This window comes from Monodelphis domestica, chromosome 1 (genome assembly GCF_027887165.1).
Source record: "Monodelphis domestica isolate mMonDom1 chromosome 1, mMonDom1.pri, whole genome shotgun sequence".
In the NCBI taxonomy this organism is placed as follows: Eukaryota; Metazoa; Chordata; class Mammalia; order Didelphimorphia; family Didelphidae; genus Monodelphis; species Monodelphis domestica.
In genome coordinates, this window is record NC_077227.1 from 279,320,798 (window position 1) to 279,336,616 (window position 15,819).

At 34.0% G+C, this 15,819-nt stretch overlaps 1 protein-coding gene across 4 annotated transcripts in view; it reads left to right on the plus strand.

The window, feature by feature from the left end:
- PALS1 (protein associated with LIN7 1, MAGUK p55 family member) overlaps positions 1 to 15,257 on the plus strand; it is a 145,484-nt gene extending 130,227 nt beyond the window's left edge. For all 4 annotated transcript variants that reach the window (XM_001369870.4, XM_016427657.2, XM_007473067.3 and 1 more), the window contains 7 exons: positions 2,759 to 2,942; positions 4,063 to 4,134; positions 4,600 to 4,671; positions 7,812 to 7,979; positions 8,559 to 8,761; positions 10,596 to 10,706; positions 12,093 to 15,257. In XM_001369870.4, coding sequence (XP_001369907.1) covers positions 2,759 to 2,942; positions 4,063 to 4,134; positions 4,600 to 4,671; positions 7,812 to 7,979; positions 8,559 to 8,761; positions 10,596 to 10,706; positions 12,093 to 12,269 — 987 coding nt within the window. In that variant the 3' untranslated portion in view covers positions 12,270 to 15,257. The remainder of the gene's footprint in view (positions 1 to 2,758; positions 2,943 to 4,062; positions 4,135 to 4,599; positions 4,672 to 7,811; positions 7,980 to 8,558; positions 8,762 to 10,595; positions 10,707 to 12,092) is intronic.
- Positions 15,258 to 15,819: the final 562 nt, after the last annotated feature.

Sequence of the window (15,819 nt, forward strand, 5' to 3'; positions counted from 1 at the left end):
CATTCATCCTCTATAATAAACATCAGGTAACGTTCAAAACAGGCCAGTTGTATGGTTCTCAGAAGTGTCATCCACTGTAATGTAGGAGATACTGCCCAGAATCTAGATTGAGGAAGGATTCCTCAGGGATGGTGAGGTTTCTCCCCATGCCCTGGTTTGAAAATAGCAATGTTTATTGTGTGTAGAACTTCTTAAAAGAGGTCTGAGGAAATTGCAAAATTGACCCCTGGGCTTCCTTTGCTAGAGGTTCATCTTTTAAATACAAATGTTTCACCAGCATTTGTATACAACAGTAAGACTGAATAATTCTTTCAAAGAACTAAAGGTAAGTATTAATCATAGGGTGGTTGTAAGTAGAGAACAACATAGAACTACTGAAGAAGATAAAGGTTGTTATTTTTAAAAAAATAGTTTGAAGGCTTGCTTCAGTAGCACATAAAGTAAAAAAAAGATTTACTTGGTGGCGGAGCCAAGATAGTGGAGAAGGTACACCCACCCACCTGATCTCTACTAAATTACCCTTCCAACAACTGATATAATTCCTCAAACTGAATTGTTGGTGGAGCATAACACACTAGAAGATGAGGTGAAATAATTTTTCAGCCCAAAACACCTTAGAAGGCTAGCATGAAAGATATATTGTACCATGGTGCAAGTGGAGCACAAAATAGTTCCAAGACAGGAACTATGATTAAGACGGAATAGAGTGCTTGTGATTGTTTACAAACCAGAGCACAGTCTGGGAGAGTATTAAACATACCTTTCCTTACATCATACCACTTGGAAGAACTGAAAACAGAACTAGCTCTGAAGGTAGGTAGCTGCATAAAAAAGCTTGAAGCTTGGAGCAGTGCTCCCTTCTTTAACAGTTTTTTTTTTTAAGATAAAGGAAAAGATATGGAAAATGAGAGAACAACAATAAAAAAACTCAACAGAGAAAGTTATTTTGGTGACAGGAAGACCAAAACACAAACTCATAAGAGGACAACAAAATAAATACTGTTGCCTCCAAGAAAAATATTTGAGCTCTTAAGCTCAAAAAGAAATTCTTAGAGGAACTCAAAAAGGATTTTCAAGATCAAAGATGTAGAAGAAAAATTGGGGAAAGAAATGAGAGTGATAGGAAAAATCAAGAAAAAAATCAGTCTTTTCATAAAGAAGGTACAAAAAAACACTGAAGAAATTAATGTCTTTAAAAATAGAATGAGCCAATTGTTAAAAGAGGCACATGATTAGGCAGTTTTCAGATAAATCAAAACTATCAATAAATACATGAAAAAGTGTTCTAAATCTCTCATAATTAGAGAAATGCATATCAAAACAACTCTGAGATACTACCTCACACCTATCAGACTGGCCAATATAACAGTAAAGAAAAATGATAAATGTAGGAGGGGTTGTAGCAAAATTGGAATACCAATGTATTGAACCAACCATTTTGGAGGGCAATTTGGAATTAAGTGCAAAGGTCTTTAAAAGATTGCCAGCCATACGACTGCTGGATTTGTACCCCCAAAAGATAAGAATATGTGTACAAAAATATTTATAGCTGTGCTCTTTGTTGTGGTAAAAAATTGGAAAAAGAGGGGATGCCCTCCAATTTGGGAATGACTGAACAAATTGTTGTATCTGATGGTGATGGAATACTATTGTGCTATAAGGAATGGTAAACTGGAAGAATTCCATGTGAACTGAAAAGACTTCCAGGAATTGATGCAGAGTGAAAGGAGTAGAACCAGGAGAATATTGTACACAGAGACTGATACACTGTGGCACAATCAAATGTAATGGACTTCTCTACTAGTAGAAATGCAATGATCTAAGTCAGTCCAGAGAAATAAGAAAGAACCCTATCCATAATCAGAGAATGAATTGTGGGAGTAGAAATGCAGAAGAGATATGCTTGATCACATGGTTCAATGGGTATATTATTGGAGATTTTGACTTTAAATGATGACTGTATTGCAAATAATAATATGGAAATTGACTTTGAACAATGATAACATGTATAACCCAGTGGAATTGCTCATCAACTCAGGTAGGGAAGAAATGGGGGAAAGAACATGAATCATGTAATCATAGAAAAATACTCTAATTAATTAAAAGTGTATGCAAAAAAAAAAAAACCACCCAACAACTAGAATAGCCATTGGCAGAAACCAGGGGTCCTGTTGTACTTGGAGGCTCTGGACCCTAATTTTTTTGTTACATCACCCCCCTGGATTAGGAAAAAGAAAGGAATTCATACAAGTTGAGACGGTGGCCACTAATTAATATTTCAATCCTTTGAAATATACCTTTGAAAAGGATGTCTGGATAGGTTAGCTTATCAGTTTTAGCAAAGATAGTTTGTCAGTGAAATTTAAAAAGCATTAAAATCCTCTTTTTACTATGGAACCATATGTTTCCGCAGAAAAGTATTGTTTCCTCTTCATTTCTTTTGGTCCTCCTTGTCTTAAGAGCATTTGTGACTGGTAGTATTTGATTGATGCTCTCAAGGATATTAGAATGGTTGGTTGTGCATGAGTAAGCCATTATGGGCTCTTTTGAGTATGTTTGAGCACAGTAGACAGAGACTGAAAACTATAAATAGGTATGGAAAAAGTCCATGAAAAACTTATATTATTGAACTTCTTCTTTGTGTTTACTTTTTACTTTCTCCCTTTTGATGTTTGAGATTATTCTTCTGATTAATGACTTGGCTATAATATATTTGCCTTTCATTTCCATTCCTTTTTTTTTCTCTTTTGTCTTCTAGATCCACGTGAAAGCTCATTTTGATTATGATCCTTCTGATGACCCCTATGTTCCTTGCCGAGAATTAGGTCTGTCTTTTCAAAAAGGAGATATACTTCATATCATAAGTCAAGAAGATCCTAACTGGTGGCAGGCCTACCGAGAAGGAGATGAAGATAATCAACCTCTGGCAGGACTTGTTCCAGGTAAGATATAGTGAAGCAAACATTTTAAAAGTTTCTTGTTTCTAGTCTAATCTTCTGATACTACTACTACTAAGTTATAAAAGCAGGTATTTGTTTTTGTTCTGTTTAACCCATTTGCTTGGCACATTATTCCCAAGCTTGAGTCTCTTAAGAAAAAAAGGCAAATTTGGTCATTTTACTCTAGAGACAGAATTGTGAATGGTATTTTGTTGTATTTACTTTTATTTTGTCATTATGCCATTAAGGAACCTTGTAATCATTCAAAGTGGAATTTCCTTTTTATTTAAATGTCCCAGTAATCTTAGATCAAACTTATATCAGATAAACTAAGAAGTATTTTTAAAAATATTTTATTTTGTTTTTCTCAATTATGTGAAAAAATATATAGTAGTTGTAATATTTTAAGAATTCAAAATTAACTGAGTATATGTGAATGACTGAAAGAAGAAAAATAGAACTATATAATACTTTAATATGAACTGTATACTTTAAAAATACTTTTAAATAGAACTATGTGATACTTTAATAATAATTTCAGTAATAAGGTTTTTTTGAATATTTAATAATATTAGTTAATTTTTCTGGGAAATATAGTAATAGGTCTTTGAGTGACTCTTTATTCATGCCCTGAATAGGGTATGTAAATATAATTAACAGAATTCAGCATTTTATGTTTTTATGTGTATGCATATTTTTAAAAAATGATGTATAGCAATTAAATATGATTCATTCAAATAGATGCCCATATATCATTTTGAAAAGTTAAACCCAAGAATTTGTTTATTTAGCTGGCAAGTACTTGTCAGCATTGTGAAATTTTGGAAATACAGTTTGTTTTACCTGACACAATCAAAAAAGTTAACCTCTTCCTACTGGAACTATTTAGTCTATTTTAATGTTTTTCATTAGTACTCAGAATATGAAATCTATATATCTGTGAAATATGTACACCTAAAACTGAGATAGAAGTTATCAAAGAATTGATATTTATTATGTTAGAGCATTTTTTTCCTTGAAAATAAGATGTAGTTTGAAAAAAGTCTTATAAGTATCTCTCCATTGTTTCATTTCATTCATTTTATTTTACTTCCTCTCCACCCCTTCCCTTTATGGAATTAAGGGAAAAGCTTCCAGCAACAAAGAGAAGCCATGAAACAAACTATAGAAGAAGACAAGGAACCAGAAAAATCAGGTAGAATACTTACAGTTGACATCAATGGAATAGAAGATTTTGTGATTACATTTCATTAAGTGATATTTCTTAATGTGTGTCCTAAGTTAAATTTGTGTTGTCAAGAAATTTTTCACATCAAAAGACTCAAGATTTGCAGTGCATTATCAGTGTAAGAAGAAAAATGTAGTAGATGAAGTACCGAGTTGTCTTTAACAATCTGCAGAAAAATGTCAAAACCCTTGTTAGAGAAAGTATTCTCACTATATTTGATTATTAAAGTCCTTCTCCTTGGAATGAGTTAAGTTGAGAGTGACAGAAGACTTAAAACTTGCCTGGAAATTGTTTTTCTGTAGAATGAAACAATACAATAAATAAAAAGCCTTGAAATTAAAATCAATGCATTTGAATGTTTGGTTGGAATTGGTAGCCTCTATTAAATTAAGGTGACAATATTATTTATAATATTCCTTTTTTCTTCAATAGGAAAATTGTGGTGTGCAAAAAAGAATAAGAAGAAAAGAAAAAAAGTTTTGTATAATGCCAACAAAAATGATGGTAAGACTTTAATCTCATACAATCGTTTATGAGGTTTCTCATTTGAAAGTATATTTTTCCCTACATTAAATAAAGTAAAAATACTGAGATTTTTTGGCATGGTAGAGAACTAATTCCATTTTAAGTCCCTTTTGATAGACCCTGGGACTAATACCCCTTTACCCCCCTTCCCAAATCCCCTTTCTCCCAGCACCTGCTTGAACCTGGAACAGGAATAGCAGTATCTGGAAGAATATCAGTACTTTGCTGTCAGGCCTCGACAAATGACCTCACACATCACTGACCATCAGTTCTGAGATTTCCACCCCCTGAGACTGAGGGGCAGTTCAATCAACTTAAACCAAATAAGCACAATTTGACCAATAGATGCAACACAAATACAAATTACCTCACACCAGATCACCACCCTATAAAAGATTGTCCTCTAACCATCCACAGGTTTTGCCACCCCCCCCCCCCCCCCCAATCTCATCCCATTCCCCTTTGCCTCCTTTTTTCCTCTAAATAAAGCTTTGCTATATTATTCCATTATTTGTCTGATTAGCCTTGGGTAGGATCTCTGTCAACTAAAACTGACACCTTGGGGGCAGCTGGGTAGCTCAGTGGATTGAGAGCTAGCCCTAGAGGCGGGAGGTCCTGGGTTCAAATCTGGCCTCAGATACTTCCCAGCTGTGTGATCCTGGGCAAGTCACTTGACCCCCATTGCCTAGCCCTTAGCACTCTTCTGCTTTGGAGCCAATACACAGTATTGACTCCAAGGTAAGGGTTTAAAAAACAAAACGAAACAAACAAACAAAAAAAACTGAAACCTTTTTAAAATGTTGTTTTCATGAATCACTAAGTCCCCCCAGAAAACTTAAGATTCCAAAATTGCAGATCATATACTAATTTACATTACTATTAGTTTTTCTTTCTGGTTTTCTCCCTTAAGTCACAGGTCCACACCTAAACAATTATCAAAACAATGCTATCTCTGATATTAATAACAATAACAGCTGCAATAATTGTATGTTTTCATCAAAATTAAAGCATTTTATTAGAAATATGTAATAATTTCAAAAGGATAACAGTATAGAGTTGATACTACATGCAAAATTGTATTTGATAAGATTTGGTTTATTTTTTAGCAAAATGAAAATCTCTTTGTAAATCCAAAAATCCTTCAATTGTAAGTAAGAGACTTTGGCTAAGAATTTTTAACTCTAATGTCTAGACAACTTTTTAAAATTAAACATTTGTTTTCCATCTTAGAATTGATATTAATATTAAAGTAGAAGACTGGTGAGAGCCAGGCAACACAGAGTCACACATCTAGGAAGTATCTGAGTCCATATTTGAATCTAGATCCTCCTATCTGCAGGCTTTCTATCCACTGAGCCACCAACTGCCTTTTGTAGACAACTTTTGACTTATCATTTGATACAATGTCAGTAAATATAACTAGTGCAAAGCACTTTGAAAATATAAATAAAATCTTGGAATATTATAATCTCCTTATGTATGTATGCCCCATGTTTTAATTTCTTATTCATTATTTTCCACCTATACTAGGGATGGAGAAAGTAGAGTTGATGTCACTGTTTAGAGGGAAGGCATTCTCAGGCTTACAATTTTGCAGGTAGAAAATGTAGAGAATCTACTTTTGCTCTTTCCTTATATTAGAATGTTTTTGGTGATAGAATGAATAGCCTCAAGCTACTCATTATCTCTCTGCCTTTGCTGCATAATTCTACCCATTCATTCCAATTATCTCCTTTTGTTGTTATACTCTTTCACTACTCATAGTAGATTCTTAGAAGCCAAGAGCTAGAAGAAACCTTAATGATCATGTATCTACACTAGTGTTCTTAACCTGAGATCCACAAATTTGTTATATTAAATTTTGTTAACTGAATTTCAAAATAATTTGTTTTTTTTAATCCTGTGATTTTATTTATGCTTCTTAAAAATACTATTCTGAGGAGTTTATAGGTTTTACCAGACTGCCAATATAATCTATGACATTAAAAAAGAAAAAAGATTAAGAATGCTTGATCTAGCTTAACCCATGCCTGAAGTATTCTTCCTACTGTTCAGCTTTTTTGGCAAACACCAGGCAGGTAGTCATTGGGTCAAACAGAACTCCCTAGTGCATCCAGAATCAGAATAAAATATAATTGGGAAATGTATAACAAAATAAATGAAAATACAATATAGACAATGTTAATTTGTGATTTTTCTAAGTCAGTATGTGGGTTCTATTTCTGTTTCAGTTTGATACCACTGCTCTAGACTCTAGTGGAAAACTCTTAGAATGTTTACAGTTTTAAAGTGAACCATATTCGACTAAAGGGCTCTTTTTCCCCCCTCTTTCTCTCTATATATGTAGCACTTGAGTTCTCTCTGCTGTTCTTTATTCTAAGATTACTTTTGTCTAGGTCCCCAGGAAATCTAGAATCTATTATGGGACTGACCTAGGCTCATCTTCTCTTTGCTAGCAAAAAGTGACTTTTTTAGTCTTTTACAGTCTTAAGTTAGTGATTTTATGTGTTCTCCCTCCACACTGATTACTTCTTTTATTTAATTGTTCTTAAGTCTGCCATGTATAAACAAAAAGTGTGTATGGCTCATTTTAGTGGATAGAGAGACATTTTTAATCATCAAAACTTTGACTCATATTTCACCTTTGACACTTGGTTGTTGTGTACCTCATAAGGCTTCCTTTTGTATTATCTTGGGCCTCAGTTTCAACATCTTTAAAATGGAAAGGGGTTGGACTAGATCAGTGGTTTTCAACCTTTCTAATGCCGTGACCCCGCAATACAGTTCCTCATGTTGCAGTGACCCCAAACCAAAAAATTATTTTGGTAGCTACTTTAAAACTGCAATATTGCTACAGTTATGATTCAGAATATAAATACCTGATATATGAATTATGTATTCTCATTGCTACAAATTGAGAGGTTGAGAACCGCTGCACTAGAGGATCTTAAATTCTCACAGTTCTAAATTCTGTGAATCTGAGAACATATGCCATGTAAATATAATTTTCTCTGTGTGTGTCTCTCATGACAGTTATAAGATGAGAAAAAGCAAGTGTGCTTCTTTCTCTTAAAATTCTTGCATAATTACAGATATGTATTTTTTTTATCTTTCCAAAGATTATGACAATGAAGAGATACTAACTTATGAGGAAATGTCACTTTATCACCAGCCAGCAAATAGGAAAAGGCCTATCATCTTGATTGGCCCACAGAACTGTGGCCAAAATGAACTTCGTCAGAGGCTTATGAATAATGAAGTTGATCGATTTGCAGCTGCAGTTCCCCGTAAGTTTCACATTTTCCTTTGTTTTGTTATTTTTCCCCATGATTTCTTTAGTGCTTTAACCAAATATAGAAATGCTTTTATTTTATCTCTGAAGGCATTTCAGAAGTTCCCATAACTAACCAAGTCACTTAGAGAATGTTGCTCCAAGAGTGAATGAAATGTGTTTTTCCCTAAGTATGGTGCTAATTGAACTTCACTAACTGAATTTTCATTTTCTGTACCCTTAAATTTTCCTTAATAAAAGCTGCCTTTTGGTTCTTGGGATTGGGTCAGTAATTGTTCAAAATATGATTTCTGAAGAAATCAGGGCAAATTACAAAGTAGATAAACTCAGGGAAAGGGACTTTAGGGAAAGATAATGAATGATTGTTGGAGGAAGATATTAGGAAAGTATTGAGTCAGTTTTAGATATAAAATGGATTTTACATTAAGAAACTGAAAATGAGAATTATATCATCTATCTAGCCTTTTTCAAGTATTAATAATTTAAATTTAAAAATGGGTATTTACATATTGACTTCTTTTACTTCTATGTTAAAAATTTTTAATATTATCTAATGTCATCTAATGCTGTTTAGATACAACTCGGAGTAGACGAGACAATGAAGTAGCTGGCAGAGATTACCACTTTGTTTCACGACAAGCTTTTGAAGCAGATGTAGCTACTGGAAAGTTTATTGAACATGGTGAATTTGAAAAAAATTTGTATGGTACCAGCATAGATTCCGTGAGGCAGGTGATCAACTCGGGCAAAATATGCCTTTTAAATCTTCGTACACAGGTAAAACTAGAAATTTTAACTTTTTCCCTCTCCAAGTGTGCTGCATACTTGTTAACTTTTTCCTCCTTCAGGTTAATGAAGTATCTTTTTTTAATATTGGGGGCGGGTGAGGGGGAATCTATCACCATTTACATGAATCCTTTTTCAACATACCCTCTCACTACTACTAGTGTCTTTCTTCCCTGAAGACCTATATTTTTTATTTGTTTTGACACTGTGTGCACGCACACATGTGTATATGTGTACATGTTTGTGTTTGTAGCCTCAATGCTATCATAGTGTTCAGTTCATAGTATTTTCATTGATCCTCATTTAAAAATGAGTCAGTTTCAAATAACTTTTTAATTACACCCCTCCTCATTCCATAACAAAGTGCCTGACAGCAGCATTTCCACTTTTAAAATAGAGTATGCTGCTTAATTTATTTTCTCTGACCAAGATCTATCATTACAGTTAATCTGAGTTTGAGAGTGTTTCATTAACATTTTTGTAGTCAAATGTATTTATTCTTAATTCATGCTGTTGATTTATACAAATCTTCCATGTTTTTCTCAATTCTTTTCTCATTTTGTAAAATAGAATTAAATTTGTTTATATAATCTTTAGTTCATGCATATAAACTTTTTTCTTTTTTTTTTATTGGCATTAAAATATTGATGTGTGTGTGTATATGTATCTGCTATGTGTATGTGTCCATGTATATACACATAAATTTGTGACTTTCTATTTTTGGCTTCCTTATTAAAGACAAGTATTCAAGATTTGCATTTCTGCTTAAATATGTTACCTTAGAAGTTTAAAAATAAAATTGGGAATTTTATTTAATTACTTGGAGCCAGATTTCTTGAGAAGAACTCAAAATGCTCCATTATGCTTCAGTAATCTTAATAATACCCTTTTGGGTTAAAAAATGCCACATTATGCCCTTGTTTTCAGTGGAAAAAAAAACCAGTGTGTTCAGATTAAAGTTACATAATTAGTGACAAAGTCAGAATTAAGATCTAAGTCCCTTAATTAATATTGCATTGTGCTTTCTATTAGTGTTGATTTTCTAGCGTTACCTCTGACTTCTTTTTAGCATGTAGATTTTAGTTTTATGTGCAATTGTTCCTCTTTTATCTGAGTTTTTCATACTTTCAGTTACCTATTGTTATTCTAGGGGTAGGAGGGAGGCAGAAAAGGGGCCTGCCACTGGATGAGGGAGGAGGAGCCCAATTCAGTAAAGGTCTCCCTTTATGTTGGAGGTCTCCCTATACCTGTAGGGTACTCACTTGGAAGGGTTTTGGGCCATGAGGTAGGTGTCGTTTGGAAGCTGTGGGGCACTGAGACGAGGGACAGAAGTGGGAGAAAGCACGGTACTCTATAGTGAAGCTAACTTAGGGTGTTAACAGGTAACATGAGAGCTGTCTGCAGTCTCAGGCATCCACTGAGGGTTTTTGGAACATATCCCCTGTAGATGGTGGGGGGAGGGTTACTATATAGAACTACTGTAAAATAATATTATTATTATTATTGCTGTATTTAATATTGGTAATGTCTTTAATCAGTTAAACTATTATACGCATGTATGTACAAGAAAATCAGATTATATATTTTTGGACTTTATATATGTATCTATGATTTCTAACATTGGATTTTGTGAATTGTTAGTACTATGAAAAATTTCCACTTAAAAGCTGTTTGCAAAAAAATTGATTTGAAAAAATGTATTTTATTTGAAGAATTTGGGAAAATCAGTAAAGAATGGCTAAAAGCAGATTTTGTATGCTTATATATTTAAACGTATAAATATATTTATGCATATACATATACACATTTTTCTCCCCTTTTATAGTCTTTGAAGAGCCTTCGGAATTCAGATTTGAAGCCATATATTATCTTCATTGCACCCCCTTCTCAAGAAAGGCTTCGTGCATTATTGGCCAAAGAGGGCAAAAATCCAAAGGTATGTTGCTATTGTGTGAAGTTCAATGTCATACTCATCTGATTGGCAGAAAAGAAAAATGACACTCTTGTAGGAGAGACTGTGAGAAAATAGGAATACATTTACTGTTGGTGGAAATGTGAATTATTGATGGAAAAAACTAACCTGATGCATTATCCAACATATTCTTTTGGGTAACTTTGGGTTTAGTTTAACTTTTCTGCTTAATTTACTTTAAAACTTTGTATTCAGATAGATAGAATTTTTACTTAACATTTTAAGTTCTACATAACTTTAGATGTCTGAAAGGCAGTTTGAGTAAAGATTGAAAATTAAAAGTAGCACAGATTTGTGAGTTACAGGGAAGGGCTAGTAATTGAATTTGTGAGACAGAAGAGGAAGGAACCAAGAATAATTCTGAGATGGAGGAGTAAGGAAAAAAATGTGTGCTATTGGTAGACAAATACAAGTTTTGGAGGAGACTGGGACCCCTGCATTAATTTTTAATGTATGTTGAGTTAGTGGCAAAATAACAAAGTCTTATGTTTGGTCACATTTGGAAATAAACATCTCAACTGTGAGAGGGGTAGAGTTGGGAATTAGAAGATAAGTGATAAAAGGAAGTTCTGAGAGTAGATGATTTTTCTGAGGGGAAATATATAGAGTCAAGACCATAAGTGCTCACTTAGCCCTATAGAGTGGAGCCAGACTTGTATGAACAACCCCAAAGATGGCAACCTACTTCCTGCAGGATCTCTTTCTCAAAGGTTATTGGTCCAGACTTTTCCTGTCCCTTTCATAAAAAAGGAGTCACTCAAGTATAATCCATTCACTAGGGTGGAAGATACCCAGGCCTTACCATCTGCCCTGCCACTCCTGCTCCATGAGTATTGGCTTCTACCCTCCTTTTTAACACTAAGAACCCCTTGGTATTTTTCAGTCATTGCATACTAAGGGCCACCAGTTCTGAAGTTGGACTCTACTGTTTTCCTGAATTGGCTCATGAGCTCTTTGTGACCAAGTACTGTGTCTCACTTTTTTCTTTGTATTTCCACTCTGCATGGCAGGTTGTAAGCACTTAATTAATGCTTTTCCACAAACTGACAATTGAGGTTTGGGGAAATGTTTATAGTCGTGTTTGGGATGAGAAAGAAAAAATGGAATATGAATAGAGGTTATAGAATCAGGGCAAGAATTTTAAGAAAGGAATATTCAATTAGCACATGCCAGAGATAGATCAAGAGAATGAGACTTAAGAAAAGACTAATCTTCAGGCATTTTCTACATTGCATTTATGTACCATCACTCTTGGGCTAATGTGAGATTGTAGCTTGTACTGTTGGATGCATTCCGCTCTTCAGGGCTCTAATGGATAATATCTGAGTGTTCTTATTTTTCCCTTTTCAGCCAGAAGAATTGAGAGACATTATTGAGAAAACTAGAGAAATGGAGCAGAACAATGGCCACTACTTTGACACTGCAATTGTGAATTCAGATCTTGATAAGGCCTATCAGGAGTTGCTTCGATTAATTAACAAACTTGATACTGAACCTCAGTGGGTACCCTCCACCTGGCTGAGGTGAAAAAAATAATCATTCCATAGCATGAGCGTGCTTTTCTCTGGCAAACTGCCAACAAGGAAAATTGCCTCCATACTTTTAATGAAAGTATTAGGTGGCCAACAGTCTCTTATACCTCTGTTTTTATATCTCTTATGTTAATATGATTGGACAAAGGCATTCTGGCTGTTGGTGAACAGTGTTCTTTACTCATTGTTATAGGGATTCTTTACTCATTTTTGGATTATAAATGTTACTCTTTAGACAAAGCAATCCCATTTTAATTATGAAAATCTTTGAATCCTGTTTTTACTTAACTAAATCTTTTTTCTATCCAGTCACATTTCCATAAATGTAATGCGTGTGCATACATGTATATATACAATCCATGTCACATAGTTATAAATATTGATGTTATTTAACACTAAAGAATTTACCGAGTAGAATCTTTGGCCCTTTTAGAATATGTCTCTCAAGTATAGGGCAGGACTGGTTGTGGTTATTAGAAGCCCTTTTTTAAAAAAATAAAAAAAAGGCAAAAATACACTGATTTTATTTTCCTTTTTTAAAAAAGATATGCTACTTTCATCTGGTTCTACCCTGTTAGGCTTGAATACATTTTAAAGCTTATTTTATTTTCTCATATACTATACTCTATTTTGACAGTACTATAATTTGGCTAATATTTATAATGTAAATATTTAAAAATTTTGATCTTTTCAGAACAAACTTTATATGTTAGACTTAACTTCACCTTCAGCAACCTTGAGTCCAGTGAAAGACTATATGGTTGGTATTTTAAGTGTGAATATTTTATGTACCTCTCTCTTCTCTTTATTTTATACACCAACCTATTTGGGAACTTCTTCCTTCCTCTGATCTGAGTACAACAGAAGATATAAGTTACATTATTGTGGAAGATGTTCATAGGGAATGTGATTTTTTTTTAATAAAATGGGTTTCTTCCTCATAATGCAAGTAACTTTATTTTTTTAAAAATATATGAGGATACTGAATACTAGATGTCTTATATTTTAATATATGAGCATAGCATTTCTTGTTACTATTATGGGTAATAAACTGGAACTGATTACTGAATATAGCTGCTATACTGTAAACTAATATTTAATAGATCGAGCAACAATTGACGTCCACTTGCTCAATATTGGAGTAAAATTAGTTAAATCCTGGTGAAATACTGTAAAAGTTGACTTTGAGATCAGAAGGAAAGGAAGACCTGAAAGTCATTTGAATAGCACTTTAGGAAAACAGCATTGGAAAAATTACTATTAAATGTACAGAAACATGAATTTTGTCCTAGCTTTGTCTTGCCCTGTAAGACCAGAATACCACTTCAGGCTACATCCAGAGTTTGTATTACTTAATCTTGAGGCTTGCTCTGTAGCTGCCCATCTTTACAATATTAGTATTAGCATGGAAAGGCGGTTTTTAGTCTCTTCATCTTTTAGGAGGCAATATGTGATTCAGGTGAAGAGGTAAAGGAGAGCGGGGACAAAACATAAAATGTGAATGTTAATTTTCCTTTTTAATAACTTTTTAGCTGCAATATTTCCTCATTTCCAAAACTAAACACTGGAATGAAGTTGACTTGGAGCTTAATTTAACATAAGCTGTTAAAATTTTAATGGATTGGTTTATCACATTGTCTTGTGTATATATTTGATTTTTCTCTTTGCTATACTTGTAATAGAAAACTCTAGGTAGTCTGTCTACATTACTTTTTAGGGGGGGGTCAAATTCAATAGCCTTTAAATTGACTGGAATGGTATATTGCATGGAAATATTTTTAAAAAATATTTTTCCTTAATATGCAGTTGTTAAAGAGATTTGATAAATCCTTTTTTCATCAAGTCTTGAGAGACCACAGCTAACATCTTGCCTAAGAAAATGGAATGAAAAGGAAGCACAGATTGAATTTGAGGACAAAAATTAGAAGTTTTACTTTGCACTTAACTCTCCAAATCTCTACAACTTTACTTTGTTCTCAGGAATTACAAGTGGAGATCATATGGCCTGCGTTAACATTTTGATGGCTCTAAGGATTAAGACTGGTACTGTGCAGCGTTATCATATATAGGGATGGTCTTAGAGTTTATAATACCACTATGTATGTATATTGTGGCTTGCCCTGGAGTTGAATGAATATGGAGTCTTTGCATAAAATGGCACTCCTGCTACTCTACCCTTCCTGTGCTGCACTGCAGCTTAGGTATACTTTTAGGAATATTTGACAAAACATTTGTCTCCGATAAGACCTCATGTTTCCTTTGCCACTCCCGCTCTCTCCATATGGCAGTGGTTGATGAGCAGGGTAGGTTCTCGGATACTTTCTCCATCCATGTCTTAACTTGCTTTCAGTACATAAAGGATGTGAAAACTTGCTAAAACATTTTTTTGCTGATTTTCTCAGTCTCCTTAGGCAACTGATGAGAAAGAATTTGTACTTCAAATCAGAATGCAGCCTTGATTCATACAATTATCTGTCCAAACTTCATTTCCAGTCTTCTCTGTGCTTTTGTTCTGATTTGAATTCCCTTATCCGGGAATTGAGAACCCTCTATTTTTTAAGAGAAAATTGTCCCTTGGATCTCAGATGTATACATTATTGTAAGAAATGTTTCCTATACAAAAATTTTAGTAGATTATAACTTTAATTTCCAACTGATTCAGGAGGGAGACTTTTGACATTTTGATCAATCCAGGTTTGCTTTCCATGAAAATTTAATATCTGGATACCCTCCCTCTCTAATGATAGCATTAACAATTATTAATATGAATGTAACTATGTTTTCAAAATATGAACCCCAGGGACTTTGCCTTAGTAGAGGTAATTTTCCTGAAACCTGTGGTTAACCCCACTGTACTTTTCTACCCTGTAACTGCACTGTGTATTTTATGAAATGTCATAAACTGCACAACACCATAATGTAAAAAATGTAAAATTATATTTCTAGATTTCAAATAAAAATCACCATATCTTATTTGTTATAATCTTGAGTGTTTCACTTTGTTCCCATTGTTAAATTATTCAGCATATGCATCTAAAATCCAGTCTAGGCACTGGAGTAGATTCACAAAGTTCCAGAAGTTATACATTGTTGAAGACTACCTAACTTACAACTTTGTACATTTGTTTTCACCAAAGGTCAGGAGTTGGACAATTAAAGGCTTATTTGGGGGTGGGGAGGGTGGAAGGGTTGCTAGGTGGTTTAGTAGATTGAGAGCGAGGGCTGAAGATGGGAGGTCCTGAGTTCAAATTTGACCTCTAGACGTTTCCCAGCTATCTGTACGACGTTTGACCTCTAGACGTTTCCCATTAGTCACAACTTCTATTGCCTAGCCCTGATTGCTCTGACAAAAGAGCATTCATTCTAAGATGTAGTAAGGTTATGGTTTAAAAAAAATAAAGGCTTATTTTTTCTTTTTCATAATAATATCCCTCTCCCCCCACCCCACCCCATTGAAGGAAGTCCCTCCTACAAAAAGTTCATAACTTGTATAGGGGGCAGGTAGGTGGCATAGTGGATAAAATGTCTGGCCTGGAGTCAGGAAA